The 27,708-nt window shown below is 45.3% G+C and overlaps 3 protein-coding genes across 10 annotated transcripts in view; all 3 read right to left on the bottom strand.

The window, feature by feature from the left end:
• Window positions 1-550: 550 nt before the first annotated feature.
• Window positions 551-12,490, bottom strand: smarca4b (SWI/SNF related BAF chromatin remodeling complex subunit ATPase 4b). Of its 3 annotated transcripts, none has more exons than XM_088372750.1 (34): window positions 11,703-12,490; window positions 10,958-11,198; window positions 10,715-10,847; window positions 10,137-10,640; window positions 9,940-10,038; window positions 9,609-9,867; window positions 9,419-9,545; window positions 9,176-9,349; window positions 8,881-9,054; window positions 8,640-8,816; window positions 8,517-8,564; window positions 8,307-8,437; window positions 8,064-8,121; window positions 7,853-7,962; window positions 7,577-7,724; window positions 7,342-7,505; window positions 7,207-7,273; window positions 6,803-6,913; window positions 6,351-6,593; window positions 6,158-6,271; window positions 5,977-6,084; window positions 5,774-5,860; window positions 5,551-5,597; window positions 5,309-5,475; window positions 5,043-5,206; window positions 4,535-4,795; window positions 4,351-4,428; window positions 3,995-4,213; window positions 3,646-3,911; window positions 3,106-3,214; window positions 2,928-3,029; window positions 2,722-2,854; window positions 2,510-2,649; window positions 551-2,333 (listed from the first exon to the last, which is right to left on the bottom strand). In XM_088372750.1, the coding sequence occupies exons 2-34, from the start codon at window positions 11,171-11,173 to the stop codon at window positions 2,298-2,300; spliced, it is 4,974 nt and encodes a 1,657-aa protein (XP_088228876.1). In that variant the 5' UTR covers window positions 11,174-11,198; window positions 11,703-12,490; the 3' UTR covers window positions 551-2,297. The 3 variants fall into 3 exon arrangements, with proteins under 3 accessions (XP_088228876.1, XP_088228877.1, XP_088228878.1); XM_088372751.1 differs by having other exon boundaries at window positions 3,646-3,908; XM_088372752.1 differs by having other exon boundaries at window positions 9,609-9,849.
• Window positions 12,491-12,643: 153 nt separating this feature from the next.
• On the bottom strand, window positions 12,644-17,990 carry atg4da (autophagy related 4D, cysteine peptidase a). The gene is made up of 11 exons (XM_088372753.1): window positions 17,654-17,990; window positions 16,508-16,778; window positions 16,326-16,409; window positions 15,506-15,679; window positions 14,940-15,291; window positions 14,796-14,860; window positions 14,567-14,718; window positions 14,407-14,485; window positions 14,177-14,253; window positions 13,881-14,000; window positions 12,644-13,500 (listed from the first exon to the last, which is right to left on the bottom strand). The coding sequence occupies exons 2-11, from the start codon at window positions 16,722-16,724 to the stop codon at window positions 13,321-13,323; spliced, it is 1,500 nt and encodes a 499-aa protein (XP_088228879.1). The 5' UTR covers window positions 16,725-16,778; window positions 17,654-17,990; the 3' UTR covers window positions 12,644-13,320.
• Window positions 17,991-18,446: 456 nt separating this feature from the next.
• LOC148399448 (microtubule-associated serine/threonine-protein kinase 1-like) overlaps window positions 18,447-27,708 on the bottom strand; it is a 36,591-nt gene continuing 27,329 nt past the window's right edge. For all 6 annotated transcript variants that reach the window (XM_088372743.1, XM_088372744.1, XM_088372746.1 and 3 more), the window contains 12 exons: window positions 27,135-27,300; window positions 26,717-26,818; window positions 26,515-26,637; window positions 26,320-26,429; window positions 25,597-25,760; window positions 24,384-24,628; window positions 24,050-24,307; window positions 23,597-23,829; window positions 23,339-23,461; window positions 23,069-23,205; window positions 22,801-22,988; window positions 18,447-22,721 (listed from right to left, as the gene is read on the bottom strand). In XM_088372743.1, the coding sequence (XP_088228869.1) occupies window positions 21,070-22,721; window positions 22,801-22,988; window positions 23,069-23,205; window positions 23,339-23,461; window positions 23,597-23,829; window positions 24,050-24,307; window positions 24,384-24,628; window positions 25,597-25,760; window positions 26,320-26,429; window positions 26,515-26,637; window positions 26,717-26,818; window positions 27,135-27,300 (3,501 nt within the window). In that variant the 3' untranslated portion in view covers window positions 18,447-21,069. The remainder of the gene's footprint in view (window positions 22,722-22,800; window positions 22,989-23,068; window positions 23,206-23,338; window positions 23,462-23,596; window positions 23,830-24,049; window positions 24,308-24,383; window positions 24,629-25,596; window positions 25,761-26,319; window positions 26,430-26,514; window positions 26,638-26,716; window positions 26,819-27,134; window positions 27,301-27,708) is intronic.

Genomic DNA, 27,708 nt, shown 5'->3' with positions numbered 1-27,708 from the left:
AGGGCAGGGACACACGACTCACTCCTGGGAAGTATTCCTAGAATGGGGAAAAACCTGCTGGATTACATATTTGGACACGACCTCAACCAACCACCCACCTCGCCTAAGCCCTGCCAACGTGTGTGTGCCGATGCGCGATGAGTCCAAGGGCCCATGACGGACACGGTCCTTAAAGTCCGCTCCAATTGCATGGACGCTTATTTATCATTTGAGTTTATGTGACTGTAAAGTTTGGCAAGAATAAAAATAATATCTTGCACGTTTTGCCTTTTATGCAAAGCTGAATTTAAAAGATGGAGAAGCTTCAGACACAACTGTGCCTGCTGTCTACGCAGCTTGATCGGTTCAATTTATGTTAAGGCGCCGTCTTGTGGACAAATAGAGTAATTGCACCTGTCAGATAGCATTGCATTCAATTGATTAAAAGATTTTAGTTTTATATTCTTTTTTATTTACAGAATATGTGGATCTGATTTATGAAGAGTGCTGAATATATAAAAATATAAATATAAGAAAATAGACGGATATCCATCACGCAAATTTCAACAAACACGTTCACGCTAAATTTATTGTTACAATGTTCTTTCCATTGACAACGACACAACACAGCACAGACAAAAGTGTTGATGCTTTGGTTGCATGTTCTTGACTAGCTACCATCATAATAAAATTACAGTACAGTACAATTCTCCAAAGAGAGCCACCAAAACAAATCATACATATACAGAATATCCAACACCGTCCGGCCATGAGGCCTTCACAAGCAGAGAGGAGCCAAAGTCCCTCTGGTCCTTTGTCTTGAAAAAAGAAAAAAAAATAATAATAACAGCAAAAGTATATAGATGAGTTTTGGCAACCTAAAGTCACCACATCCAGAAACCATTAGGAAGCAATTAAAGATACAGTACGAGATCGAAACTTCAGAGCGCTCGATAAAGTTTGAAGTGCTACGAGACATGCTAGCAGCAGCATCCGGGCTGTTATGATGCAAACATACACAAACGTGAAGCGCCGCCGCCTTCGCAAACGTTCACTCATGTTGTCGGTCACCTCTCAATGTCCAACCCAAACATCAGCGTACACAAACATACACGTTGTTTTTGGAACATCTGACTATTTGACTCGGTCGTGACCACAAGTTGAAGAAGGCGGTTGATTTTTGGCAGTTTGAAAATATTTTCTGTGTACATTCAGTATTATTTTTAAACTGGATTTAGTAGTTCTCTGAATTCAATAGGTGGGATAGGGTCATTTTTGTAACTTTAGGCACATATTAAACCTTTACAGCACTAATTGCATGTAAATATATTTAATAGACATGGGATTGTTCCATTTAGGACTCTGGAATTTTTTTTTTGCATTTTGTGGCATGTTGGATTGTGTTTCCCTTGTTGTCTTCCGTGACTAACATCTAAGATGTTTTTTGGAAAGGGTTGCTCAAAAAGTGATTCTATCAGAAGTTTTACAAAATTAGTACACACTATTTTGACCACCGTTATTAATTATTAGTTTGAAGTCAGCAGACTGTGAAAGCAAAAACTTTTTGCAGTATGTGTAGTCTCATTATTTGGCAAGTCAGGCAGCAAAGTGGAAGAGTTTGACTCCTCACTCTTTTTTGTATTATGTGTAAATAACCATTTTATAATTACTCAAAATAAAGTGCCCATAGGACAAAATCAAGTTGAAGGCCGCTCATATTATAACATACATGGGCCGGAATTATGTGTTGATTTAAATGAATTAATCACAGTAAGAAAATACACTCACATTTAATTGTAATTTTCCATTCCACATTCCAAGTAAAACCCAACATGGCGCAAAGTTTAATTTGAGAAAAGTGCCTGATGGAAGTGTGGATAAGAGTATGGGTTTGTGCAAATTGTGCAAAACAAAAATGTCGCTTATCCCCAAAGCACTTTGGGCCTAAACACAAAATATGTTGTAGCGGTCGTGGGAACTAAGGTTAGCGTCAACCGCTAACGAGCAAGACTGATGCAAAGTCAAGTTGCCAATCTCTGTAACGTTTCCCATTTTGTCAATTACTGTATTTGTATTTAATGAAAATGCAATTTAGTGCATATTATGAATTACTACTCTTATCACCGAACTAATAAATGTAGGCTATTGCAGATAAAGCGACACACACATACCCAAGTCATTGACTGAACATGTGAATTTAAACCTTCAGTTTTATCTCAATCTTAAAATTTGAATGGAGGCTTTATGTACCGATGAAAGCAGACAGAATATTCCTTCCTACCACACCTCTCGTTTACATTCTTACATCACGGTACCATTTAGGATTCTTCATCAGTGGCACTGAGCGAGTGTTCCTACCAAATACACACACAGGCAGAAATTTCAGTCTCAATTTGAAGTTTTTCTTGGAATTAATTTTAGATTGAACTACAGTTAATATACATTATAAAAGCTGGAAGAATATACAGTCTACATGTGTTGCAGCACCATTTGTGGACTGATATCCACATAGACACAAACGATGAATTACCTCTTCTTGTTCTTCATCCGAGTCATCGTCACTAACCACAGGTTTGGCTCGAGTGCGTCCCGATCTTCTGCTGCGTCCCTTTCCACGATCCCCACCTCGCTCCTTCTTGCCCAGTCGGATCTTGACCTTGACTGAACGGGCTGAACATACGCAAGACAAGGTTTAAATGAGAGGCATAGAGATGAAGGAATACAGGAGAAGGAAAAACTTACATTCTGATTCGGATTCATCATCCTGCTCGTCCTCCTCTTCCTCGCTGTCATCTCCTTCGCTCTCCTCCTCCTTCTCGATCTTCTGCCTCAGACTGGTGAAGACCGACTGCAGCACGATGGAGTCCTCGTATATCTGCTCGCATCACATGGCAGGGAAACGTCATCATCATTGTTTTTAAAGAGGAGGTCTCGCAAATGCTCTTCACCAGGGATCCCTCCAGGTTGAAGGTTTGAGCATTCTGGAAAAGCAGCATGACGTCTCTCTCCAGGTCGCCAAGACTGCGATAGCGGTGACCTCGAATCCTCTCCTAGAAGAATGTCACTTTTATTTTTTAATAAATAAGGGAACTTTGAGAAAAAGTGAAAGCTGTACTGTGACGTTACTTTGATCTTCCTGAAGTCCACCGGCTTGCGGATCAGCTCGTAGTATTCAGGCAGCTCTTTGCGAGAAGGCAGCTGGATGAAGACCTCGCTGAGCTGACGTCCACTCGTGCTACAGTAAGTGTCATCACCAAGGTGAAAGGTCAGACTCATAGATGTTGAGGAACAGATTCAGATTAATATTGATTTGGGGCTGTCGAACAGTATTTAGTATTTAGTGTATTGCGTCATACTCTGAGGAACAAGTGGATATTAAAAGTCTACACACCCTCGTGCAAATGCCACGATTCTACGACACAAAAATAAAATAACTCATAAACCAATAAAAAAACAGCATATAAATTAAAATCAACATCATAAGAATAATCTATCACAGAAAATAAATGTATAAATTTACAAATAGTGATTTTTATTTTAAATCTATTTAAAAACTAATAGTAATAATATTATTAATGCAGCATTAAATTATTTTTGGCAAAGGGCCAAGCTGTCAAATTTTTCATTTCTGACTGTGTTTGGAACAAAATCAGTAAACCTTTCTACCCTTCTTTGTATCTGATGACGGCATCAATGATCTTCTTCATCTTCTTGGTGAGGGAAGGAGGATTGGGGGATATCTTCTCAACAGGCGGTCTTCCCCTTTTTCGCTGCCTCTTTGCATCTTCGTCTTTGTCCCCACGTCCTCTCCCCCCCGAGGAGCACGAGGGCACGGGGAGGTCCAGGTCTCGATCTCGCTTCCTCTTCCGAGTGGTCTTCTTGTGCCGCACCTCCTCCTCCACCTCCTCCAAGGTGCCCTCCTCGATGGCCTGCTCGGGAGGGAAAACCGAGAGTCAGTCGACCCTTCGCCTTGCTGTCTTCCCTTCTTTTTCCCCGCCCCTTTTCCTCCAATTACCTTGAGCCACTGCTTCTCAGTGAGCGAGTCGCTGTAGTCCACCTCTTTCCTCTGGCGAGAGCCTCGTCCGAACATTTTCTCCTCCTCCTCCTCGCAGGTGAGCCGCTCCACCTCAGCGTCGTCCTTCATGATCCAGGTCGGCAGCTCGTCCTCCTCCATTAGACGAGGTTTGCGACGAGGGTTGCGGGCGTCTTCGCGCCGGCGGTCCAAGTCCATGCGCTGCCAGAGAACAAGACCCCACACAATTTCACGACCTCAGCATGTATTCTTCTGTTGCGCCGTGACTCACGTTTCTCTAATTGACCATTATCATGTGTCGTGGTTTTTTTTTTGCTGGTGTTTGCTCTACCACTAACCATGAACTGATCAAACTCTTCCTCGCTCCTGGCGATCATCTGATTGACCGTCTCGTCATCAGGGACCTCGTCCTCCTCCTGAATGCAGCAGATGCACATTTGCGAACAGAGCATAAGCAAGGTAAACCTTTTTTAGAAACCCCGGCCCCCCAAAAACTGCTGTGTTGTTGGTGCACGCACACACATTAATCCGTAGACACACTTCTTGTCCCCAGACCTCGTCTTGCTCCTCGTGCTCCAGGATGGCCTGCAGGAAGGCCCTGCGCTCGTGGCTGGACGACTTCTGGTCGAACATTCCGGCCTGGATCACCTTTTGGTCTACGTTGAGTTTGTACTTGGCGGCGGCTAAAATTTTCTCCTCCACGCTGTTGACTGTGCACAGGCGCAGCACGCGCACCTCGTTTTGTTGCCCTATGCGGTGAGCTCTGTCCTGGGCTTGCAGGTCCTGCAAAAAAAAGTTTTTATTCAAACCTCACATGAATATTACATTTTTATTTGGAAACAGAGACTCGTTCCATATTAACCAGATATGTTTTTACTTGTCCAAGTTACTTTTAGAACAGTGGTTAACTTTTTTGTACACTTGTATGACAGTTACAGATGTTAGCGCCTCAGCATCAGACATTTTCAGGACGTTGGATTAAATCTAGTAAAGAAAATAAACACAAGAAGAAGAAATAATAATGTGGAACCTGATGCGGGTTCCAGTCCGAGTCAAAGATGATGACGGTGTCGGCAGACTGCAGGTTGAGGCCGAGGCCTCCTGCTCGAGTGCTCAGGAGGAAGATAAAATATTCCGACTCTATATCGTTGAAGGTCTTCAGTAACATTCCTCTGTCTTCGGCCTTTGTGGTGCCTGCCAGGACGACAGTTAATTCCCATTCGTTCTGATTAATTCCCATGGAAAGTCTAAAAAAATATCCCACAAGTCATTAGAGAGATTTTTTAATTTTTTTACCATCCAAACGCAGATACTTGAAGCTGCGGTAGGCAAAGTAGTCCTCCATGATGGTCATGAGTGAGGTCATCTGACAGAAGAGCAGCACTTTATGGTTTGTGACTCGCAATTTGGGGAGGATCCGATCCAACACTTCAAATTTTCCCGAAGCGCGATACAAATCGGGACTGAAAAAAAGAGACGCTGAGATTACATGATATCGAAGGCATGACGTTTGTATGGGAGCCGTCATGAGAACTTACCCCTGGACTATACCACCAGAGAAACCTAAATGTTCGGAGAATGATTCCTGCAAAAACAGTCATTATGTGACAAAGAAATAAGTCGTGAAAATGTTTTAATTTTTTGTCTTGAAATAGGTTTCGCAACAACATTCTGATAATAACTCATATTTTTTCTGTGACTAATAAAAATCCATCCTAACACTCTTTTGTAATACATCATTGGTAAACAAATCCAACATACCTCAATCTGCTGGAACATGTATGGATGGTTACAGATCTTCCTCAGCTGCATGATTGTGTTCATCAACGTTTTGGTGCCTCCTTTGCCCTGATCACACAAAATAAAAAAACAACATTCAAATTTATAAATACATTAGTGTCGACAGTTTGGAAACAAAGCCTCTCGCTTTTAGGGGACTCTCAAAACTTGTGTATCTACTCTACCTTCTTGTCTTTTTCAGAACCATCAGTCAGCAGAACGCCCTTCGCCTGCATGTGCCTGTAGAGCACTCGCTGGAGAGACGACATGTCACACTTGATCACGTACTCCACCTACAGGGATGTGCACAAGATTCAAAACCTCAAGTACACAGGTCTGTAGATTGCAAAAAGAGATTAGTCATGCCTTCTCTGGAAGCTGGGCCTCTACTTCCTTCTTCAACCTGCGCAGCAAGAAGGGGCGGAGCACTTTGTGAAGACGACGGATGATCAAGATGGTCTCCTCTTCATTGAGATCCACCTGCAGGGAAGGATGAATGTAGAAAGTGAACGTTATTTTGATATTTTTAAACCTGACATTTTTACACAACTAGTTTCACCTTCTCTCCGGTCATCGCAAAAGGTGCATTGAACCACTGCTCGAAAGTGTTGCAACTCTTGAAGATGGTGGGCAGGAGGAAGTTGAGTAGTGCCCACAATTCAGGGAGCTTGTTCTGCAGCGGCGTGCCGGTCAGAAGAACCCGCCTGGGTGCCAGGTAGTGCGTGTTCAGCACCTGGGTCAGCTTACAGTGGTGGTTCTTCATGCGATGGCCCTCGTCCACGATCATGTACTTCCAACGGATCTGCGGGAGGTTGACAAAAGGAGGGGAACTGAAAAAAAAGAGTCCCTGGTGATTTAAGCAAATCTGTGATGATTAAAAAAACAAAATGGGAGGATCTTCTAGGACAGCTCGGCTGGGTTCGCATGCTGTGCTGAGAAGAGCAACAAAACTTTTAGCTAGGTCACATTATTTGCTAAACAATATTACGTTTGGGTGCTCGCAAAGCCCACCTTAGCTAGCACTTGCTTGTCCTTGATGATGTACTCGTAGGTGGTGAGGAGGACATTAAACTTGCCACTGCGTAACTGAGGGACAAAAGCTCTTCTGGCAGCTGGAGAACCCTAAAAGAAGGACATCGTTCAGAAAAAGTGTCACTTATCTGGCCTCGTGCCTGGGTGGTCCAAGCATATTTTGGGGAGGCAGTGCCCCTGTGCCCCCCCCTCTAGCTCTGCCAGTGTATTCAAACTGTGCATAACGTTACAATGTCTTTTTCGGAATAAAATCCTTCACGTTTTTAACGAACACTACTGCGCTTCTGTATTTCAATGTTATACTATTTGAATTGTATAAAATGTTTAAAAAAAATTACTAAAAGTGCCAGATAAAGGCCTAACACAAACACACAAAATCTTACCTTATAGGACACTTTAACAACTGTGGGTGCCCACTTGTCAAACTCATAAACCCAGTTTGAAAGAGTCCTGGTGGTCAGACAGAATGTTGAAACATCACGTTGAAATCAATTCTCAATGGAGATTTGTTAGCTCACGAGAGGGGCACGATGATGAGGTAGGGTCCGTTGAGCCGCTTGTGCTCCATGAGGTACGTGATGAGCGCGATGGTCTGGATGGTTTTGCCCAGGCCCATTTCATCAGCCAGGATGCCGTTCAGGTTGTTATTATACAGCGACACCAGCCACTCCAAACCTTTAATCTGACAGCCAGGATCGGAAACGTAAATTTGGTTTCAATCCCACACTTCCGTCACGTGACGTGTTTATTTACCTGATATTGTTTGAGTTGTCCGTTTATCAATAAGGTGGACTGCTTTTCCACCTTCTCAGTGACGGCATGAGCCACGGCGTAGTAAGACTGAAGTCCCCGGGCAAACGCCGCTCCACTGTACTCATCATCCACATCCTGTTTAGCGTTCCTACAGAGTAAATGCTAATTGAGCGCAACTCATTCACTGGCAGCTCAGTTGAATCTTTGACGTCTATAGTTGTCAATGGGAATGAATGAGTGAATCGCATAGGAACGATCAGAATTTTGTTCACTCACTCTATAATGTGCCTCACGTCCACTTCCGACACGTCCTCACAGTCAGGGTCACTGATCTTCTTTTTTTCTTCTGTCGGTGCAGTTGAAGGCTGATGCTCCTCTTCATCTTCCTGCCACACAGCAGGTACAGTAAAATCAAATTTAAAAAAGTGTAACTAAATAAAACAAAAAGTTTAACTGTGGCAGGTACAGTAAATAAACAAACACCCACTTCTTCCTCCTCTTCATCTTCACTGTCTTCACTATCAGAGCGTGGGGCCACCTCATACCTTATAAAAAAAAAAAAAAGTCCAGGACCTTCCATTTGCCAGTGTTTGGTTGTTTATTTAAAAATAAAACTCTTTGTATTTATTTCTCAAAATATTACAGTTTTGCATTGTTTCCCCCAAACATGAATATTTTATATCATAAATATACCAGCATGACTTTAAAAAAAAAAAAAAAATCTTCTCACCCAGGGTTCATCTCCAGCCACGTTTCCAGTTGCCCCGCCTTCGGAGCATCCACCCCGGTCAAGATATTGCCACTGTCCACGTGGATGACCTTCACGGGCAGGTCACTCATCTGACTTGTCTCATCCAGAGGCTGCGGAGGAGGAGAGATCAGGATTTACATTGGCAATAGAAATCACTGACATAAAAAAAAAATGGAAAGAACATCTCACCTCTCCATCAGGCCCCAAAGCTGGAGTCTGTCCTTCTGGACTCTCCAACTAAACAGGGCAAGTAATTTACAATTTTTGAACTCTTTTAAACATTTAGCCCATCTTACATCATCAGCACCATACCTTCTTCTTCTTCTTTTTCTTCTTCTTCTTCTTCTCCTTGAGGGCCTGCGCGGCCTTGTGCGCGCGGACCAGCTCGGTGAGGTTGGCGACGTATTCGTCGGTCTGCTGCAGAAGGTAGGCCAGACGCTTATCTTTCTTTTGGTCGATCAGTTTACGGTAGCCCTCCTCGTCTTCGGCCTGAGTGGGTAGAATGGTGTAAAGGGGAGTGCGCTGGAAGAAGCGAGCGTCGGTCGCATGTTACCATGAGTCTCCTCATTCGCTCTTTCTCGATGCGCTCGTTTTCTTTCTTCTGCTCCCTCTCGGTGTTGGCGTGATAGGTAGCCACAGCTTTGGTCAGCTTTTGGGTTTTGCCCGTGATGGACCGATGATACTCTTTGAAGTCTTTGGCATGTTGAAGGATACTGTTGAGATACTCCTGCAATGATATGGTGAGTGATACAAAAAGGTCTATTCTTCAAATCATTTATAATCCTCATAATATTAGGTGAAGGTGTTCCTAATGGTTTGCCCGGCAAGTGGTTTTCCATGGTGCCCACCTGATGCTTCTGTCTGCGCTTGCGCTCTTGTTCGATCTTCTGCTGTTTCTCCAGTTTCTCTGTGATGCGAGCCTCCCTCAGGCTTTGGCGTTTGCTGCGTTTGTAGGCCTTGGCATCCAGCGCCGTTTCCAGAGCCGTGTCACGGCGCATGCACACCACCACCTCCTGTCGCAGCTGGATCCAACCAAGAACCGTAAAAACACGTCAAATCTTCTTACGGGTTTTGCCTGCCGCGGCGCTCACCTGTCTCTGGAAGTTAAGCAGTCGTAGCGCTTTGAGTTCTATAGTTGCTTTGGTACGTAAATCTCCGGCGAGAGAGCCTGGCAGGTTCTCCAGCTCGGCGATGCGATGCGTGATGCGAGCCTGCAACCTGCAGCGTGCAATTGAGTTATCGTGACTCGTTTTGCTCATTAACGGAACTAGTTTCTGGTACCTGTACTCCCTCTCCTGCAGGATCTCCACAGGGTCTAGGCCGCAGGGCTTCTGGATGGGGGTGATGCGGCTCTGCTTGCTGTGGTAAGGCATCATGGGAGGAGGCTGCGCCGGCTGCCCTGGAGACTGCGTCTGCGGAGGCATGACGGGGGAGGCCGCGGGGGGCACCGAGGGAGGGGCAGGGGAGGGTCGTCCCGTGGGCTGAGGCGGGATCAGCTTTTGGGGAGCGTTGGACGGTGCTGCTGCATTCACCAACGGGCCTGAAGTAAATCAAGAGGTGGGCGCTGATTTTTTCCACATAACCAAAATGTAATGCAATTGAAGCCACAGACCTTCAGGCCAGGACTTGGGAGGTCCATTGTGGTTTTGTCCTTGCATTCCTACTGCTGGGCCTGATGGACCTGGTGGAGGCATATTGGGGCCCATCATACCTAGGAGGGAATTTTTTTGTGTTAATGTATTGTCACAAAAGATCATCAGCAGCAGAAAATCCCGGGAGAGGTTAACGAAGACAAAATGCGGTGCTCACCGTGAGCACGACTGTAGCCTGAACTCATTGGTCCTGGAGGCCCAGCTCCTGGGGTTAAGCTCGTCATAGGCTGCTGCATACCAGGCATAGGCCTTTTCCCTTGGACGGCCATCTGGAGGTGGTCCGGCAGGGGCTGACCTCGGGCCAGCATCTTATAGGCCATGATCTGAGCTCTGAGTTGGTGCAGCTGGCTCTGGTTGAAAGGAGTGGGGCCACCGGGTCCAGAAAGGCCACCGGATTCAAGGCCTGACACGAGGGTGGGGACAGTGGCGCCGAGGCTCGGTCCGGGGCTTGGCCCTGGCCCTGAACCGCCAAGTGTTCCGGGTCGGTTGGCGGGGCCCAGGGAGTGCTGATCGCCACCAGGGCCTTCTAAAGGCGTAGGGGCCGAGCCGGGGCCAATTGAAGAGGAAGATGAGGAGGAGGATGGAAGTAGAGGTCCAGATGGAGGACCGTTAGAAGGGACTGGACTTGAATGATCTGAACCACCTAATGGAGAGTGATAACCTGGAAGCCACCAGGGACTTGTGTCAGGAAAACAGGAATTCATGACGTAAGAATGGAGTGTTTTATTTGCCAACCTTGCGAGTGTTGGTCCAGGGGACTCGGTGGGGGACCCATACCAGTGTGCCCGCCTGGCCTCACTGTCAGTCCTTTCATTTGATTGAAACGACTCTCCTCGCTCACGCTCTTGTCATGCATACTCTCCATGGGCTGAAAAGACAATCAGGAAAAAGCACTGTTGTTAATGTTACCTCCATCAGGGAGCTTTTATATATAAAATATAGAAATATATATAAAATATATAGTTTGACTGTCCTTACTTTGTGCAGGGGGTGCATGCTGTCCTGGCTGTAGCCAGATGGGCCCGGCTGGGAGAGTCCAGAAGAAGGAGGACCGGGACTTGGTCCCATCATGCTGTGAGCAGAACCTGGAGAAGGTCCTGGGCTTGGGCCCAGCATTGCCCCGGGAGAGGGACCTGGACCGGGGGACGGACCCGGGCGGGGATTACCTCCCATGGAGGGATCCGGGGTGGACATTGCGGTGGTCTCCTGCTGCGGGGATCTGGAAGGAAAGCTACACTATGAATGCAAACCTTGAAGAAAAAAAAACATCTGAATAGAGCTGTGCTACCTGATCTTTACTGAGCCAAGGCACAGACTGAATCATCGGGCAGCACATAATGTAAATCCTGAAATAATGACGCGCTGGTCTTAATTTAATTGGACCAATAAAAACTGAAAGGGACAGGATGTGCAAAAAGACATGATGCTGCAAAGAGAGGGCCACCGTACATTCCGTTCAAACGCTTTAATAAGTTGCTGCGCCAAATCATCCCCAGTGCGCATTAACAGTTGCGGCTGCACCGTCCACCCACAGTTAGACTTGGATCATGTAAGGCCGCGTTGGGTATTAAACAAAAAAAAGGAGGCAATGGCGGACTGTGCAAGTCCGACTCATCCACTTGCACTGACACATCTGGCAACCCGTGATGGATTTTGGCGTGGAATTTTGGGAGGATGACATTTTGACGCATCAACGCGACACGCAGCAAACGAATCCACTCACCGTGTTTGCAGTCGAGCGATGAGGATTTTATTTCACCGACGTGGCTCGAGCGCCGCCCCCCCCCTCCACAGAAGGACCCCACATCCACCGCCTCCTCCTCCTGCTCCGGTACCGCCGCCGCAGCTCCTCTCCTATGACCGAATGTCTAGTCCCCGCTGTATCAAATGCGCATGCGTGGACAGTCGAAGCATCGCTCAACACGTACAATGAATACCGCACAGGTAAAGCAGAAGCCACATAAAAAATTAATAGGTGGCGTTTGGCCCCACTAATGATTGTGGAATATAAACGCAACAGAAATGTTTTTTATCCATCACAGGCTGCCATTTTGCCCTGTTGTCGACTATAATTGACGCCACAGTGTCTACGCAAATGTCACATGACCACTCTGTTAATAAAATCATAATTACTGAATGACTTTTCAAACAAAAAAACACCCCGCAAGATGGAAGCTATTTACCACATTTTGTGATGTTGCAATCAAAATGCATCACAACCACATGAACAAACTATTTAACAAGATTCAATAATTCAAAATAACGCTCAATAAACTGCACTGCATTACACCGTCGGCCAATTCTAATAGTGTGACAATGTAATTTAACTGCATCAATCAAAATGTGCATTTTTTTCCTTTATGAGGGAATTTTTCTTATGGGACAGCAGTGAGTGATGTACTTCAGACACAAGATATAAAATAGATCACACCAAGCAGTCAATAAAATGCAGCTATACTATAAAGAACAAACCTAAATATATCTATAACAAGACAGCAAATCTCTTTTTATGTCTAAAATACAACTTTAATACACAATCTTCCGTTTGGGGTGCTTTGTCATACATCTTATTGTCTATTAATGTCATGAAATTTTGTTAAACAAAACTATTTTTTTAAAGGCCACCGGTGAGAACCAGCAGAAAGAGATAATATACAGGCGACGTGATTTCAGTGTGTTTAGTTTAATGAGGAAAATAAACACAGTAGTAGTGCAACCCTCCAGTAGTAATAAACTTTACATACGGTCAAAGACTAGATCATGATCAGTCCCTGTGAAGAGTGACAAGAGAACAACCACAGAGGAAACAAACCCAGAATGTGAAATGAAATCAGGTGTTCTACCATCAGCACCGTTATCGTGTGAAACCCTTGCGTGAAATAAAAGAGCGGCAGATATGCGACGCGATCACGAGTGCACTATTGTGATTAGCGAGTACAAGACAAACACGAACGAACGTACAGCGCTTTGAGACGTCTTACCTTCAGTGTGTTGACACATCATTACTTTTATACCTGCCAAAAGTCCAAACTTAACATGCACACTCGCACATTCATACACTCGATAAATAGTCAAAGAATTAGAAATCTAAAGGAGACACACACACACACACACACACACACCAACACACAACAGCAGAGCTTGCTCCTGACCAAGGATATGTGACATTGAGACTATGAGACTTGTCAGCCCGTTTTTGGTTTTTTTTTTTTTCTTCCAATGACTTCTTGTCCAGGCGTGCCTGTCATGAACGGCAAATGGACCAATGTTAGCTTATAAAACCCATGTTTGTTTTTCCGGGTCAGGTCGCTCCAATAAAACAGACAGATGGCCTCGTGGTCTCACAGGAAGACAAACTCGTCACTGTTTTGTCTGTTGTTAACTCGAGCTGCCTTGCCAGGGGGCAGGATGTGTGGCGCGGGGCCAGTGTGGTTACTGCTGTGCGCCTCGAGGCCATAGTCGTGACTCTCGCCCTCCACGAAAGTGAAGATGGGGTACCTCTCTGTTGACGATGACAGGGCCTGACGGGAAAACAAAACATCACACAAGTGTCATTTGGAGACAAAGATTACCTGCGCAGTTGGAAAATATCCAAAGTATTTCCTCAAATAGTGGCCTCAGGTATATTTGAGTAAATAAAGTAAAACACACATTTTCTTCCCTCAGGAAAAAAAAAAGATCAGGTCAGAGCGCTTCATTGAAACCAGTTGAGCGTTCTTCTGTGTGTGGTAGCATCTGCAAATTTACAACCTTCAGACAAGATGCATTGCTCAAGGCGCTTTCTGTTGAAAATAAATGTTGCTCTAGAAGCTTCCACTTAGGCAAATTCTATCTGACAGGCGTATAAATGGCAGCTGCACCAATTTGGACCAAAGGGGCTGCAGATCCACTTCAAACTTACCAAACTGACAGCAGAACATAAAGACTCAAAGTCTTTCTTGTTCCTGGCATAAAAGCCGATGGTGCAGCTGGGATCCATTCGAGTGAAGGGCATCTTTTTGGGAGAACTACAGTGGAAGGACTAGATAAAGAAATGAAGGGAGGGAGGGAAGATCAACCACATGATTAAACATGTTATCTTTAACGGTCACACTTGGAACAAGTGTGAAAGTCACATTGGTTGCAGTTGGATGAGATCAGAAGAGAGGAAATCCAAATCCACACAGCTTGAAAGCAGTGTGACGCTGCAAAACTGACCTCAAGTGGAAAGTTGACTTGAGTGACGTCCACCACTGGTTGGCAGTAGTGAGGGTCCAAATATAGCAGCTGCTCATCTGGCAAATGGCGAGAAAGGACACACGTCATCGCCGTGCATACTGGTGACATCTCAAGAGAATCTTTTTTTTTTTTTTCTGGAGTATATTGATGACAATGCCACCCATAAATCTATTTTGTAAACAGAACAACGGGAAGAAGCAGTGTCTTACCTTGGAAACCAACAAAGTAGAGAGAGTGCTTTGGTTTGCCTCCAATGATTCCAATACAACATTCCAGCTTTAAGATGTTCTGGAAATAAAAAAATAATAATTCGAATGTAAAACTTTTCAAAGACTTCCCGCCATAAGAGGTTAACATAAAGAACGCCACCTTGACACATTCAATGTAAGACGGGTTGAGGGCCTCCCCGCCCAGGCGGACAGGCACCAGGATGATGACTGACTTCCAGGTTTGGTTGTCCGATTCTGGGGGACTGTGGCCGAGTGGTGGCTCACACAGATGCACTACGTCCTCCTTGTACACTACAACCAAACACAAACTTGATAAGGGAAAGGATGTGCATCACATGTCCACATGAGACTGAAGTGGCAAGTGTCACCTGTACAATCCTGAGCGACATACACAGCCAGGTTGTGTAGAACAGTTGTATTAGCCACAGCTTTCCTAAAAAAAAAGAAAAAAAAGAAAAGAAAATATTGGAATCCAAATTTCTGAACAGTTTCATGGAGCAGCTGAGCCTTACCGCAGTATGTGTGCCACAATGGACGGGCCGTACCAATCCCCGGCCTTCTTTCCCGAACTCCTCCCTATTGCCACCAGCTGGTGCACTCCAAAAGGTGTCGGCGGTTGATCCCCGAACCAGGTGAGCAGTTTCTGATGGATGGGCTCGGCTTGTCGATCCCGTGGAGTTTCGAACTTTTTCTTCTGACTACTCTTGGGCGTCGGATCCCTTTGCGGCATCTTCTCAGGGGTGCCGGACCCTCGCGGGGAGCCGAAAGACGGGATGGGCACCCCGGCGACGCGCACCGGCGAGTTTATTCGCAACACTTCAAAGTCCACGTCTGTTAACTGCTGAGCATCTGGCCAAGTCCAGTCTAGGCAACACAAATAGTCTTCCATTTTTCACTTTGAAGAGCAGATGTATACTCTCTGGTCAAAACATTTGGTACACCAGGACATCTAATGAAATCCAATATTCCGTCTTTAAAAAAATAAGGATGCTGAGTGAGCTTTCAAATGAGCTCTCACGAGATGGCGCAAGTGTACCTAATGTTGTGGCCGGTGAGGCAAATTGATGGAGAGCCAAACCTTGGGGCATGAGATGGACCAGCAGGCCCTGAGCCAGCAGCATCTGGCCGCTGCGCAGCATGCAGCCCCAGCCGCAGTCGGTGGTCCAGCTGGAGCCCTCCAACTGGGGGAACTCCCGTCTGTAGGTCAGCCACAGCCGGGACACAAAAGCCAGGCGGAAACGCTCCACCTGGTCTGAAACACACAAGAGTGAAGAGGGAACAAGGTAGTGAGAGTGTTTGTGGTGTGATGGCCATGTGAAAAGCAGAAGCAAGTTTTCCCATTTTTGGTCTGATGAGACGCTCAGACTTCTCAGTGATGCTACTTTTGAAGTGAAAGAACATTTTGGTCAAGAATATGTCTATTCTCTTTTTATATTTTACTCATTCAAGCGGTTCAGAAATAAATTGATTCATCAACAGCTACTCTACCAAATGAATAGATTGTTACTTTTGATAATCAATTAATCGTTTAGAGACCTTGAATCAAAATGAAACAATGGCTTATGTAATTCAGAATTCCTTCAAACATTTTCAGCGAATCACAGAGACGTCCCAATTACATTTTATTCACACCCAAGTTGAGTCATGTGTTGTATGCTTGTAGGTTTTCCGTTAAATCAAGACGACCCTAAATTGTCCGTTCGTGTGAATGTGAAAGATTGTTTGTCTTTATGTGCTATGCGATTGGCTGGTGACCAGTCACGCCTCTGGCTCAAAGTCAGATGGGATAGCTAACTTGAATGTATCGTTGTATGGTTTGGACTCCACGTGTTCCACTGCGACCTTAAACAGGATAAGCCGTGTGGAAAATGGATGGATGGATGATTGACGCAGGTTACCTTCACTGTTGAGCAGATAGGCGTGTCCAAGGACAGTGACCGGTGAGATCTTATTGAAGGAGGTCTTTGATTTCACAGTCCAACCTAAACCCAAACAATCAGCAAATGTAACATTATTCTTCATCAAGGATGTCTCACAAGGACATAAATTGTCTTTAGATCAGATGAAATTTTCCACAAACCATATTTCACGTTGTTCCATGCTGACATTAATTTGGCTTTGAGTTTATCTATCTCCTCGGGCTCTCCATTTGCTTCTTTGCTTGGATCCGGACTCTGCGGAGGTCTGAGTCCAAAGCCGCCCTGCTGAGCCGGAGCCTGCGGCCTTCGGCTCTCCGTTAACTCATTGAGCATCACGCCGCCAGTGTACTGCACCGCGTTGGGGGAAACGGAGTTCATGGCCCGTAGCGGTCAGAGCTGAACTCTGGAGCGCCTCATTGCAACACAGAAGAACTAAGGACGGGACAGAAGATGAAGAAAATGAGAGGGAGATTTAACGTTTGACTCTTTGGAACATGAAGGCACACCACATTTAAGGGTGTCACTGTAAATAAACTAACTTGCATGGTCCAATACAGTTCAGCCAGTGAGGTTATGGTTACAACTTTTTCATATATATATATATATATATATATATATATATATATATATATTTTTTTTTAAATTAAATAAAAAGTGACAACTTTATTCTCAGCAAAGCTCATTGATAACAATGAAGTTTTTGAAGAGCCCAACAGGAATTTGTCTGCCAACAGTTACAAGTATTTATTAAGAGACTTTTGTGCCAGTAAACTATACTGTTAGTGAGTTATGAATTAATAACAAATAGCTTTATAGCTTTGAGCAGGTACAATAGAGCAATTGAGACGCGGGGTTTTATGACTCACTTATGTAAGATTATTATTGTTGTCTGCGCTATTATGATCACTTCCAGGAAAAAGCATGAATGGGTGCAGCGTCGACAGTTTCAATGCAAATTCACGTCATCTGCCTACGACAATATTGCGCAACAATAAGGGCTCACAATAAAGTGAATTCCCCAATAAGGAACATCAAATGGTGAGCGACTATTTGAAGAAACCACGAGACTGTCATTTGACTGCAGACGCAACTGTTTCCCGCTAATCTGCAAATGCGCAATTTTCGACTATTTCACAACAAACATGGATACAACAACGACATTTTAACAGAAATAATCCAGCCAGGCAATTACGACATCAGGTGACTCTTATTCAAATATTTGCACATTGAACATGGCAATAAACAAATACATTGTTACACATTGCATAGCTAGGTCCTTGGAACTTACTCTAATTAGATGTACATACCTGTTCGACTGCTCGATCAGTAGGCTCATTTTGGTGATTCCCTTTCTTGCTTATTGACTCTTTCAGTGCTGTTTATTTCGTTGCATTATTAGCTTGAAAAAGCTAGCCGATATTAGCATGATTTCCAGCCGGCGGCGAAAGCGAGCTCGGGGTCAAGCCCGACTCACCGTAACCCTTCCTCCAAAAGAAAACGACACATAATTTAGATGATAATTCGAATATGTCTACTGTAAACACAACTGACTTTACAGCCAGAAGTGCAAAAAAATAAAAAGTGTCGATGGGAGGAGAAGATTTTCTTCTGTGGGACACTTCCTGATGGCTCGCCTGGACGCAATGCGATTGGTTGACACAGGTCTATGTGTAAGGTGATTGGTGGAATGTCATACTCGTTTCCTATTGGTCCACGGGATAAACGCGGAACAGTTGTGGCAGCAAATTTGTATTTAAATAAATAAACATCTAAAGGTTAAATAAAACTAAACTTTACTTTAATATTATTACTTACTTTATTATATTATATTTAATATTTCATTCCGTGATACTTGTACGGAACCCTATTTTGAGAAGTCAATGTAACATGCGCATTTAGAATATAGTTTTAGCATTTAGAATATAGTTTCCATATAAAATGTGTTTGTTTTACCAGTGTTTTACTGTAAATAAGTGAATAAATTATATGAAATCTTCTTGCAGCAGGAACAAATGGAAGTGGAAAAACTTTTTTTTTTAAAGTCAATGATAATTATCAGCACGGCCGGCATTTAAAAACACCACACAACAAAATTAAAAATTCGGGAACAACTCTCCACATTTTATTCCACTGACTGCACTTCAGGTGTCTATCACAAACAAAAATTAAAGTCAAGGTACAAATAATTACACGATCAGTGAACAGATAAAAGTGGAATGTTTTCAATAAATCATTAAACTAAAAAATGTATTTTTTTTACCTCAGATTAACACACATACAAATGCCACCCCCTCAAATAAAGTGCATTCAAATAACTCAGCAGTCTCAAATGTGTAACACTAGTGTAAACACTACTGTGTTGTAAAAGGCCTGAAAATGGTAACAATAGCAGTAAAATATTACAATTAGTTAATGAACCTAAGGAGGGCCTCAAATTGTGTCAATACATAACAGAATCCCATCCTGACCTGTACAGCAAATTTAATAGAATCGTTTGTTTGCTCATTACTACCAAGAAAAATTGAGCACACAAATACAGAAAACTTAAGAAACAAAGATGTGATTTTTTTTTTTTTTTACAATACTGCTAACACATGTAAATGCATATTAAGTAAACCAAGTTGCAGCTACCAACGTCTGTCCTACACCACATTAAGGTCCTTCGTTTTGTTTGGATTGCAGTGAGTTATTGCACATTTCAGTGATTAAAGTTGGATCCACTGGGGGGCAGTACAGTACCATTAAATAACAAACTGCATAAAGTCCACGCTGTACTGCATTTCTAACCTTTTTTTTTTTTTAAACCAGTGGGAGTAACAATGGAACTGCAGTATATGTTGATCACAAAATTATTCATCCGATCAAAATCAATTAATGCCTTATAAAAGACAAAATCTTCTATATAATGGCCCGGTGATGTGTAACCTTCACGTGACTTTGGTTTTCGGATGTAACTGTAGTCGTTTGGAAGATCAAATGAAAGTTTTTAAAAGTCGAACATTTGAATGTCTGATCTATCCAAGTGTTTTCAAATTAAACTGGTAAACAATGCACTTAAACAACTGAAGTGAGCTCATGTCGTCCTACTGTCTGTCACGTGCACAGTTTGCATACTGTCTAGCTATTGTTATGAATTACATGGAGATGAATGTGATCATTTTTCTGATTGACATTAAACACTATATAGCAATATTTCGGCTACCTTACACCACTATATCTTTTATTTTTTTTATTTATATAGAACCCTATTACAAAGTATTTAATATATATGTATAGCCCACCCTTTGCTATTGAGCCCTTTTTACAAAAGCGTTTCTTTCGGTTATTTCCACAACTTCCCCCCAGTTTAGGCTCAAATCAACGTTTTCTTTTTGTGTGTGCATGTGCTCATGTGTATTTTTGTATTAAGGAAGGGTGCACAAATACCGGGCCAGTTGTTGCTTCTAAACATATCCTGCATGTCATCCTTTCATGATACCATACTGCTTTAAAGCATTTTTATTTTTTTTTGGGGGGGGGGCTTATCTTCAGTTGTTATGATTATTTTCATGAGTATTAGGGCTACACTGAGAAGACACAAATAGTAACATTAGGAGTAGTGATGTTGCCAGAATGAAGCGATGGGAATATTCAAATTTGAACTCAAATGCTTAGAGCATTTGTTCCCCGTGTTGCCCTAATAGTTTTATATGATTATGCAAATTAACAACTGTCTGGAGGAACAATGTCATTAATTGTAAATACATTGAGTGCACGAAAAAGCATACTACCACTAACCCCCCCACCCCTCTCCCTCAAACTGAGCCACTTCTGTCATGCTGTGCTTGATGACCAACCTTTTCACCCCCCTCCACCCAAAGTGTGCTAAATTCTTTCAGGCTTCAGCACATCCCTTGGCAAAATGACAAATTCTACCCAGGGGCAAGGCCAGAAATTTGGTGTATAACAGCAATCGGGCGCCCTTATTGTTTTATTTCCAGCGGTGTGTCATTTCTGAGCACCATGTGTACCGACCGCTTGGCTCTCCGTCAGGCAAACACATTTCATCGAGCTCTGGATTAAAATTGCAGCAATATCAGCTGCTGACCTGCTTGCCTCCCGTGGCAATGTGCATGTGTGAAGGCTTCAATCATAGTGGAGGCAGAAGGGCTGCGGTGGCCCTCCTGTGTGGAGGAGATAAGCGCTGAGCCTGAGCTGTCAGCACCGGAACCACCAATAACAGACCCTCGCTCACGCTTGCACGCACACACATGCGAGATGTGGCACCCTCTGACAGCGCCATCCGCTGGGCCAAAATAAACAGCTGCGTGGAGCCCAATCATCTCATCCCCGTGTGTCGTCAGATGCGAACATTCCAGCGTGACTGTGCGGCGATTGACGACAAAACGCAGTCGCTGAATTTGGTCTTCACAGTTTTGATGACTAAAGCACTTTTCCACCTTCTTATACCTACTTTACATGTACAGTACATACCAAAGGACATGCATCCACGTGGACTCACACATAAAGACATCTGATAAAGTGTTCCACAATACATTAAGAATCTTCTTATTAAAATAATCCAAAGTTAATGCACCTTTACAGTGGATTTTTTCCTCATTGAAGGTAGAACCAGTCAATGATTGGAATCAATAAATAAGATTTGATAAGCTCTAAAATTGGAATGTACAAGGTTTTAAGTGCTCGACATTGTTCCTCCCGTGAAGGCATTTTAGTTTGTGGTTTAGGGATCACATTTTGGTTGGGCTGCCTTCTCTTGGGATGAACTTGCGGGGCTTTGCGTCACCGCGGCCACGAGCCCCCGACCACCTCCCGCAGGGTCACATCTCGCAGCTGTGGCCGCTTGCTTGTCGTCCACCGTCTTGCTCTGCTGCTCTTTGCTTCTGGAGCCCTCCTGGGAGCCCAGCTTGATTGGGCCCAGCACGTTTTTGGCCACGGTAGTCAGCTGGCTGACGAAACTCGTCTTGTCACCGGGGGAGACTGGCCGCGACTTACACAGCGAGGGGCCGCAGAGGGAGGGGGTGACCGCGGTGGGGGAGGGCGACGGAGAGGGAGAATGCTCTTCGAGAACCTCCAGGCGACATTTGTCCTCCCAGTCCAGGGTTCCCCGATAGCAGTTGACTTGCCCCAGACCCTGTCGAACTTTTGCCAGACTCAGTTGCGGCCCGTGCGGGGGGACTGCGGGGGCAAGGATCCGAGCGGGCAGTTTGGGGCTCTTGGAGCTCAGGTCTGAAGTTCTTGAGTCAGTGCTCTCAGCTTTTCTCAAGCTGTCCCCCATACCTGAGGGTTTAAAGGCTTTCCGCAAAGCGAGTGGACTACCCATCAGTGTAGCGTTGATGATTTTGTCAGGAGTGGCGGAGGAGTTTTTCCGTAAACAAGGACCGTTATTAGTGTCTCCCTCCTGCTTGGTTTCCCTTCCACTTCCTACAAGGTGCTCTTGAGATGATTTACAACCAAATAGTATACTTTTGGCTGCCTTGAGGTCGAGTTGTTTGGGAGTTGGACGCTGGGTGACCTTCTCGGACCCTTTGTGCCCTTCTGGACCTTCTTCTCTTTTGGCGGAGTTGCTCGTAGCGGTTGTTGTTTCTCCACCTGGTCTTGAACTCAAAGGCTCTGCGTGATGTCTTCTTGTCAAGGATGTCTGCAGTGCCGCCGCTTCGACCCGACTCAATCGCTCCTGGACCGACTCGCTCCCGGTCTCCCTTTCTCGCTCCCTTCCCCTCTCCTTCTCTTCCCTCTCTCTGCTAGCCAGCAACGTCTCCCTGCTAAGCGGCGACTCTTGCCTTCCTAATCTCCTCACGGGCTTCAGCACACGAGTCTCCGAGCTTGGGGAAGACGAGGAGCACGGCAGGGGTGGAGGATTAGGTGGCAAACTCTCCCCATCTGTCTCCAGCAGACTCTGGAGTCCCAGTTCAGACAGGAAGGCGTCCTTGCGGTATTCGGAGTGCTGCACTTCGAGGCTGTGCTTCCTCAACGGACCCCCGAGTCCTCCCGTTGTACTGGACTGGGTTAAAGGCGAGCCGAGCTTCTCTGCCGACTGCACGCGTTTCAGAAGGGGCGAGCGTGGCGGCTCCGCGCTCTTCGGCCTGGGACGGACCACCGGGGGGGATGAGTGGAGCTTGACGGGGAAGGACTGAGTGGTGTTGGAACTTCCCACAGTGTGGCCCGGTAAAGGAGGGGGTGAGGACTGGGTGGGGGATGGGGTGTGGGCCAGCGGGGATAAGGGGATGTTGCCAGCGGACTTGCAACGGGCAGAGCGGTACTGACGGTGGAGTTTGGGGGAGAGGCCATGGAGGGAACTGGGCCGCATGTGCTGAGAGGGAGCGGGGGAGTTTGGAGTGCTTGAGGCTGGAGAGCTGCTTTGAGATGAAGCGCCTAAAAAGTTGAGGCTCGGTTTCAATGCAAAAATTTGAGAATAGCAAATGGGGTTCACTAATATTATCTAATAACGTACCCAGGTATGATGGCTCAGCGGAGGAACGGTACCCCTGAGTCGGGGAGCGGGCAGAGAGGCTGTGGGTCGGCGAGCCGGGAAGACTCTCGCTGGAGGACAGTGAGCGATTCAAAGAGGATAAACTGCGGCTGGTGTGGAGGAGATTGGACTGCTTTGTGATCTTGCGGAACAGCGAGCTTCGTTTCTTACTGCGCCACGTAAAAACAGAGCAAAATATATTCAGTGAGGAGCTCGTCAGGGCTTGCGGTAATGATGCGGGGGCTCATACCTGTCTTGACCGTCCTTGCCAATGGTCCTCTTGTGTCTCCGGGCCATCTTGCACTTATAACTGGCCTTGCGGGCAGGACCCACTTTAATGGAGGTGTTCTCAAACGGCGTGGTTGTCACTGTCACCTTATTGCCGCTCTATGAGAGCCAATAAATGATTGATGCAAATGAAATGAACCAAATGCTGTCATTAATATTACATGCATTTTAAACACAAGCACGTTCAGCAGATATAATAACGCTAATCCTATGCAAACTCATTTATTCCTACCTTGAGGATGAGCTCAACCACCTCAGTGTGGACCAGACCATGGACCGGCTCACCGTTCACATGAGTGATGAGGTCGCCTGCACACAGACCAGCTTCCTGGGCTGGACCACCTTCCTCCACATGCTGACAACACAGAATTAGGAATAAGGAATCGGCAGTTTCTAAAATAAATCTAATGAATTCATATCTTAGGCAGGGAGTCAGTGCTGGACTGAGACAGTCTTGATTTATGCAAGAAGTGACCGCAAGTTTTCCTACCCAGACTATGTGATGCACGCTGTAGATATCGCTGTCTCCAATGTAGACCCTGATGGCCCTGAGGGTGAAGCCGTATTTCTTTCCAGAGCGATGGATGGTGATGGGCGAGCGGAGTACGTTGACAGTCGGGAAGAAGTCTCGACTGGGCGACGAGTCGCGAGATGAGGGATTGGAGGAGAAGGAGTGGGGGGACATGGGGCTAGCCAACGGAGAGAAGCCACCATGCTGCTCCACTGGAAAGAGATAGAGAGTAAGAGTCACTCTGTTAAGTTAGCTGTTTTTCTGTTTTTAATAAAATAAAAACATTAAAAAAATTAAAATTAAAAAAATTTAAATATAATAAAAATTAAAAAATAAATAAATACAAAAAATTAAAATAAACGCATAGTTGTTGGGTGGAAGACAAATAAATGCCTCCATCAAATAGACTAGCTTTCCCCCCATCCTTCTTACCAGATGGTATGATGACAGATAGAGCTGTCGCCGAGGCAGATTTGATGACCTTGTTTCCAGCTCTGGAGTTACGTTTCTCCCCATCGCCAGACAAATGCGGGTGACGCGCCCTCCTGAGGACCAGGTCATTGGTGGCCCGGGCCCCCAGGGGGTCATACAGAGGCGTCATCACATCGCGACCGATTGTTGTGGGAGGAGCTGGACCCAACGTGTTAATGCTCACAACTCCAGGTGTCTCTCCTTGCTTGGGTGATTTATCTGTAAAAAAAAAATCACATTGGAAGTAGTGCAAAATGTGCTCACAAGTCGGTCATGAAGTCATTCAAGCACGCACCGGCTCCGTTGATTTCTTTCAAACTGCTCCTCGACTCCATGTGGTGTATGGATGGAACACCGGTCCCATCCAGGGAAGTTCCCCGGACCCTGATGGGGGTCGGCCTGGACACAAAGTCCGATTCTCCCTCGATGGGAGAGGCGAAACGATGCGTGTCCATCAGCGCTGAGAATCGTCGCCGTGCCCCCAATGGCGGACTGGCGTCACCCTCCATGTAGAGCGACTCTGAGCAGGAGAGGCGCTTCCTGTACACAATACCATGAAACAATCATGTAATGGATTTAGTTTTCTTAACTGGGACATGATTTGAGCTCATATGAAATATTAAAAACTAATTTATGATTTCTGACTGGAGTATTAAAGTCAGAATTAAACACAAAAACTGTTGAGAGCTTGCAGTTTGATGACCCTAAAGGGAAAAATTAAATAAGGTCCATGTTAACATGGACAATCCAACAATCAAGGAAACTATATTCAACTAAATTAAATACTGCATGACAGTGACTGGTGGTCAGGTCATCCCACTCGGTAATATTCAGATTCCAATCACTCGTAATAATTTAGAAAAGAATGTATAACAAAAAAAACATAGCCGGATTTTTCTCCAATATATGAGCCAAGTGAGAAATGACTCATAACTGGAGAGATGGAATCAGATACCTGGTGTATAAAAAATGAAAATCCAATATGTACCTTATCAATGAGCTCAATCTTGCTTGAATTCAGAATGTATGAATGATTCATTTCATTTGAATGATTTTTGCTTGAAGGACTAAAATAGAGTTATGGGATATAATTGCAAGCTGGTTGTGTTACGTGTGCTCCTCATCTCATTTCGAATGGATCAAACCAGCAGGTAGCTGTGGCATAGATATAGCGACACTGCGGAATTATGTTTAATAACTCCCAAGATCAGCTTGCATTTTTCATGTCGTCAGGCTAAAAATGGAAACCCTGCGGCGGTGCGAAGTCGCATTAGCTTTTCTGTTCGACACCATTGTGACAGACGAGGGGCGAAGGAGCAACGACTGAAGTGTGACTGATGCACTTGTAGTTCTGTGTATGAAATCTACCTGCAATCATTTCTTTTTTAAAATGGCTAAAACGTTTTTTAATGACGCAATCGGGCAAATTTGGGTCGTTCAACACATCCTAGAAAAGAAAGGACTAGTTTGTGACGTCAGAGATGCTGAAAGTGGCCATGTTGACTTACATCTCAGGAGATCCAGTCCTCCAACTCTTGTCTCGCATGTTAAAGCTTCCCAGGCTCTCTCTCTTGGTCACCTTGTCCTCCCTTGAACTCTTGTGCTCCCGACGGGACCCGGAGGTGGACGTTTTCTGCTCCAGTTGAGAGAGATGCTCCATGCTGCTGTACACCTTCAACAGACATACGAGCACACGGTCAACACCTTTTTGGATTATAATATAACGTCCATGTTCTCGGCGGGTCCGTGGTTTGAGCTTCTTGTTTGAACTATTGGGTCATTTACAATGTAAAAATAAACATCAACAACACCTGAAGATTAAGACGAATAAAGCCGGTGGGCCTCAAGCGACCAAACATTTATTCAGCTTCATTACCTGTTAGAGAAACGCATGTGGGGGAGGACAAGAAGAAGTAGCGCTGAATCAAGACAAACTGGAAGGGACTTCATCTGTTCACCATGGTAACAAGACTCAGCAGCTAAGTGATGTCGGCAGCCGGAATATATTTCAGGCATATTTCATCAGCGTATAAGGAGGCCGCTCACGTTTTCTTTTGGCCTTTCTGGGGTGCTATTAGGTCAACTGCTCCACTTAGTTGGATTTCTTAAGAACATTTGTGTTCCTGTTCTCATTTAACCATGCCGAGGGGCCGACACGGTCGAGGTGGCCCGGCTACGGAGAGAAGAATCTCAGAGAGATAAATAGGAGAGGTTGACAGGAGCTTCCCGACCTTGCTGAATCGAGGGGAGCAGGAGGAAAACTGTCTGATCTCCACCGGCTCGTCATCGTTGGTGTCGTCCCCGTCGTACGTGTTGATGTGGTGGTAACGATCGGAGCGTGCTGGCAGGGGTAGTAAAAAAATATATGAGGTGTCACTTGAACGTGTGACAGAATCATTGCACGTCCTAATAGAGACGTAGCGTACTATCAAAGTAGCTGGTGTCCTCCTCCGACTCCAGGTGAGGGACGAACTCGGCTTTCTGTCGCAGCAGACTGTTCCAGTCGAGCTCTGTGAAGAATGGGTGCTCCTTCACTTCAAACGCTCCACCTAGCACATACAACTTCTGTGAGTAAATGTGCTTTTAAAAAATGGGTTAGGGTGGAAAAGCTGGCGGCAGAGTTAGCACCTGTGCCCAGCCTCACGAGGGGGTTGGTCTGCAGCAGGGTGGAGATGAGGGCTTGTGCTTCCTCAGGTAAGGCATCATCACCGTCAGGCCAAACCATATTATCTGATGGAACCACAATGCACGTGCACAACAGATATACTCTGTATTAAACACAAATATAAAAGTCAAAAAGGTCCATGCACCAGGCGGTTCCATCCATCCATCCATCCATCCATCCATCCATCCATCCATCCATCCATCCATCCATCCATCCATCCATCCATCCATCCATCCATCCCTCCCTCCCTCCCTCCCTCCCTCCCTCCCTCCCTCCCTCCCTCCCTCCCTCCCTCCCTCCATCCATCCATCCATCCATCCATCCATCCATCCATCCATCCATCCATCCATCCATCCATCCATCCATCCATCCAATCCTCACCAGTGATGACCTGCCCAAACAGCTCCTCAGGAGTGTCTCCAAAGAAAGGCACACAGCCCACAAGGAACTCGTAGAGGATGATGCCCATCGCCCACCAATCCACCGGCTTTCCGTAGCCCTGACGGAGAATCACCTCTGGAGCGATGTACTCTGGAGTCCCGCACACCTGAGGGCCGAAGAAGGCGGTAAAAAAGATGGAGGAACAACTGAAAAAAAAGAAATCAACGGGTCGTCTGAGTACAAAATCGGTCTTGTTAAATTGCTGTGCGGAAGGCAAAACAGAGTTGCCAGAGGGACTCATGCATCACACTGACTGATTACAACTCGTATCATTTGTAAAGAGCATAAACAATAGCTATAATGGGATTGCCACAAAGATGGAAAGCCTCATGCTCCACTGGTTTAGGCAGCATGATTTTGTGAAGATGAACGACTTTGGGGTAGGACTCGGCAGGGTGGTGGGATGCACGACTGCAAAAGATGGAATGATTCTTTGATTGCCGTTTGCCCGTGCATCAATCAAACCTCCTGATTTGGACTCATTTCATCTCATTGTCCTGCTCATGAAGGAGAC

Source organism: Syngnathus floridae, chromosome 4 (genome assembly GCF_059516105.1).
Source record: "Syngnathus floridae isolate MCC-2025c chromosome 4, RoL_Sflo_1.0, whole genome shotgun sequence".
NCBI lineage: Eukaryota > Metazoa > Chordata > Actinopteri > Syngnathiformes > Syngnathidae > Syngnathus > Syngnathus floridae.
Note: the sequence above shows the minus strand (reverse complement) of the source record. Positions and strands in the feature narration are given on the sequence as shown.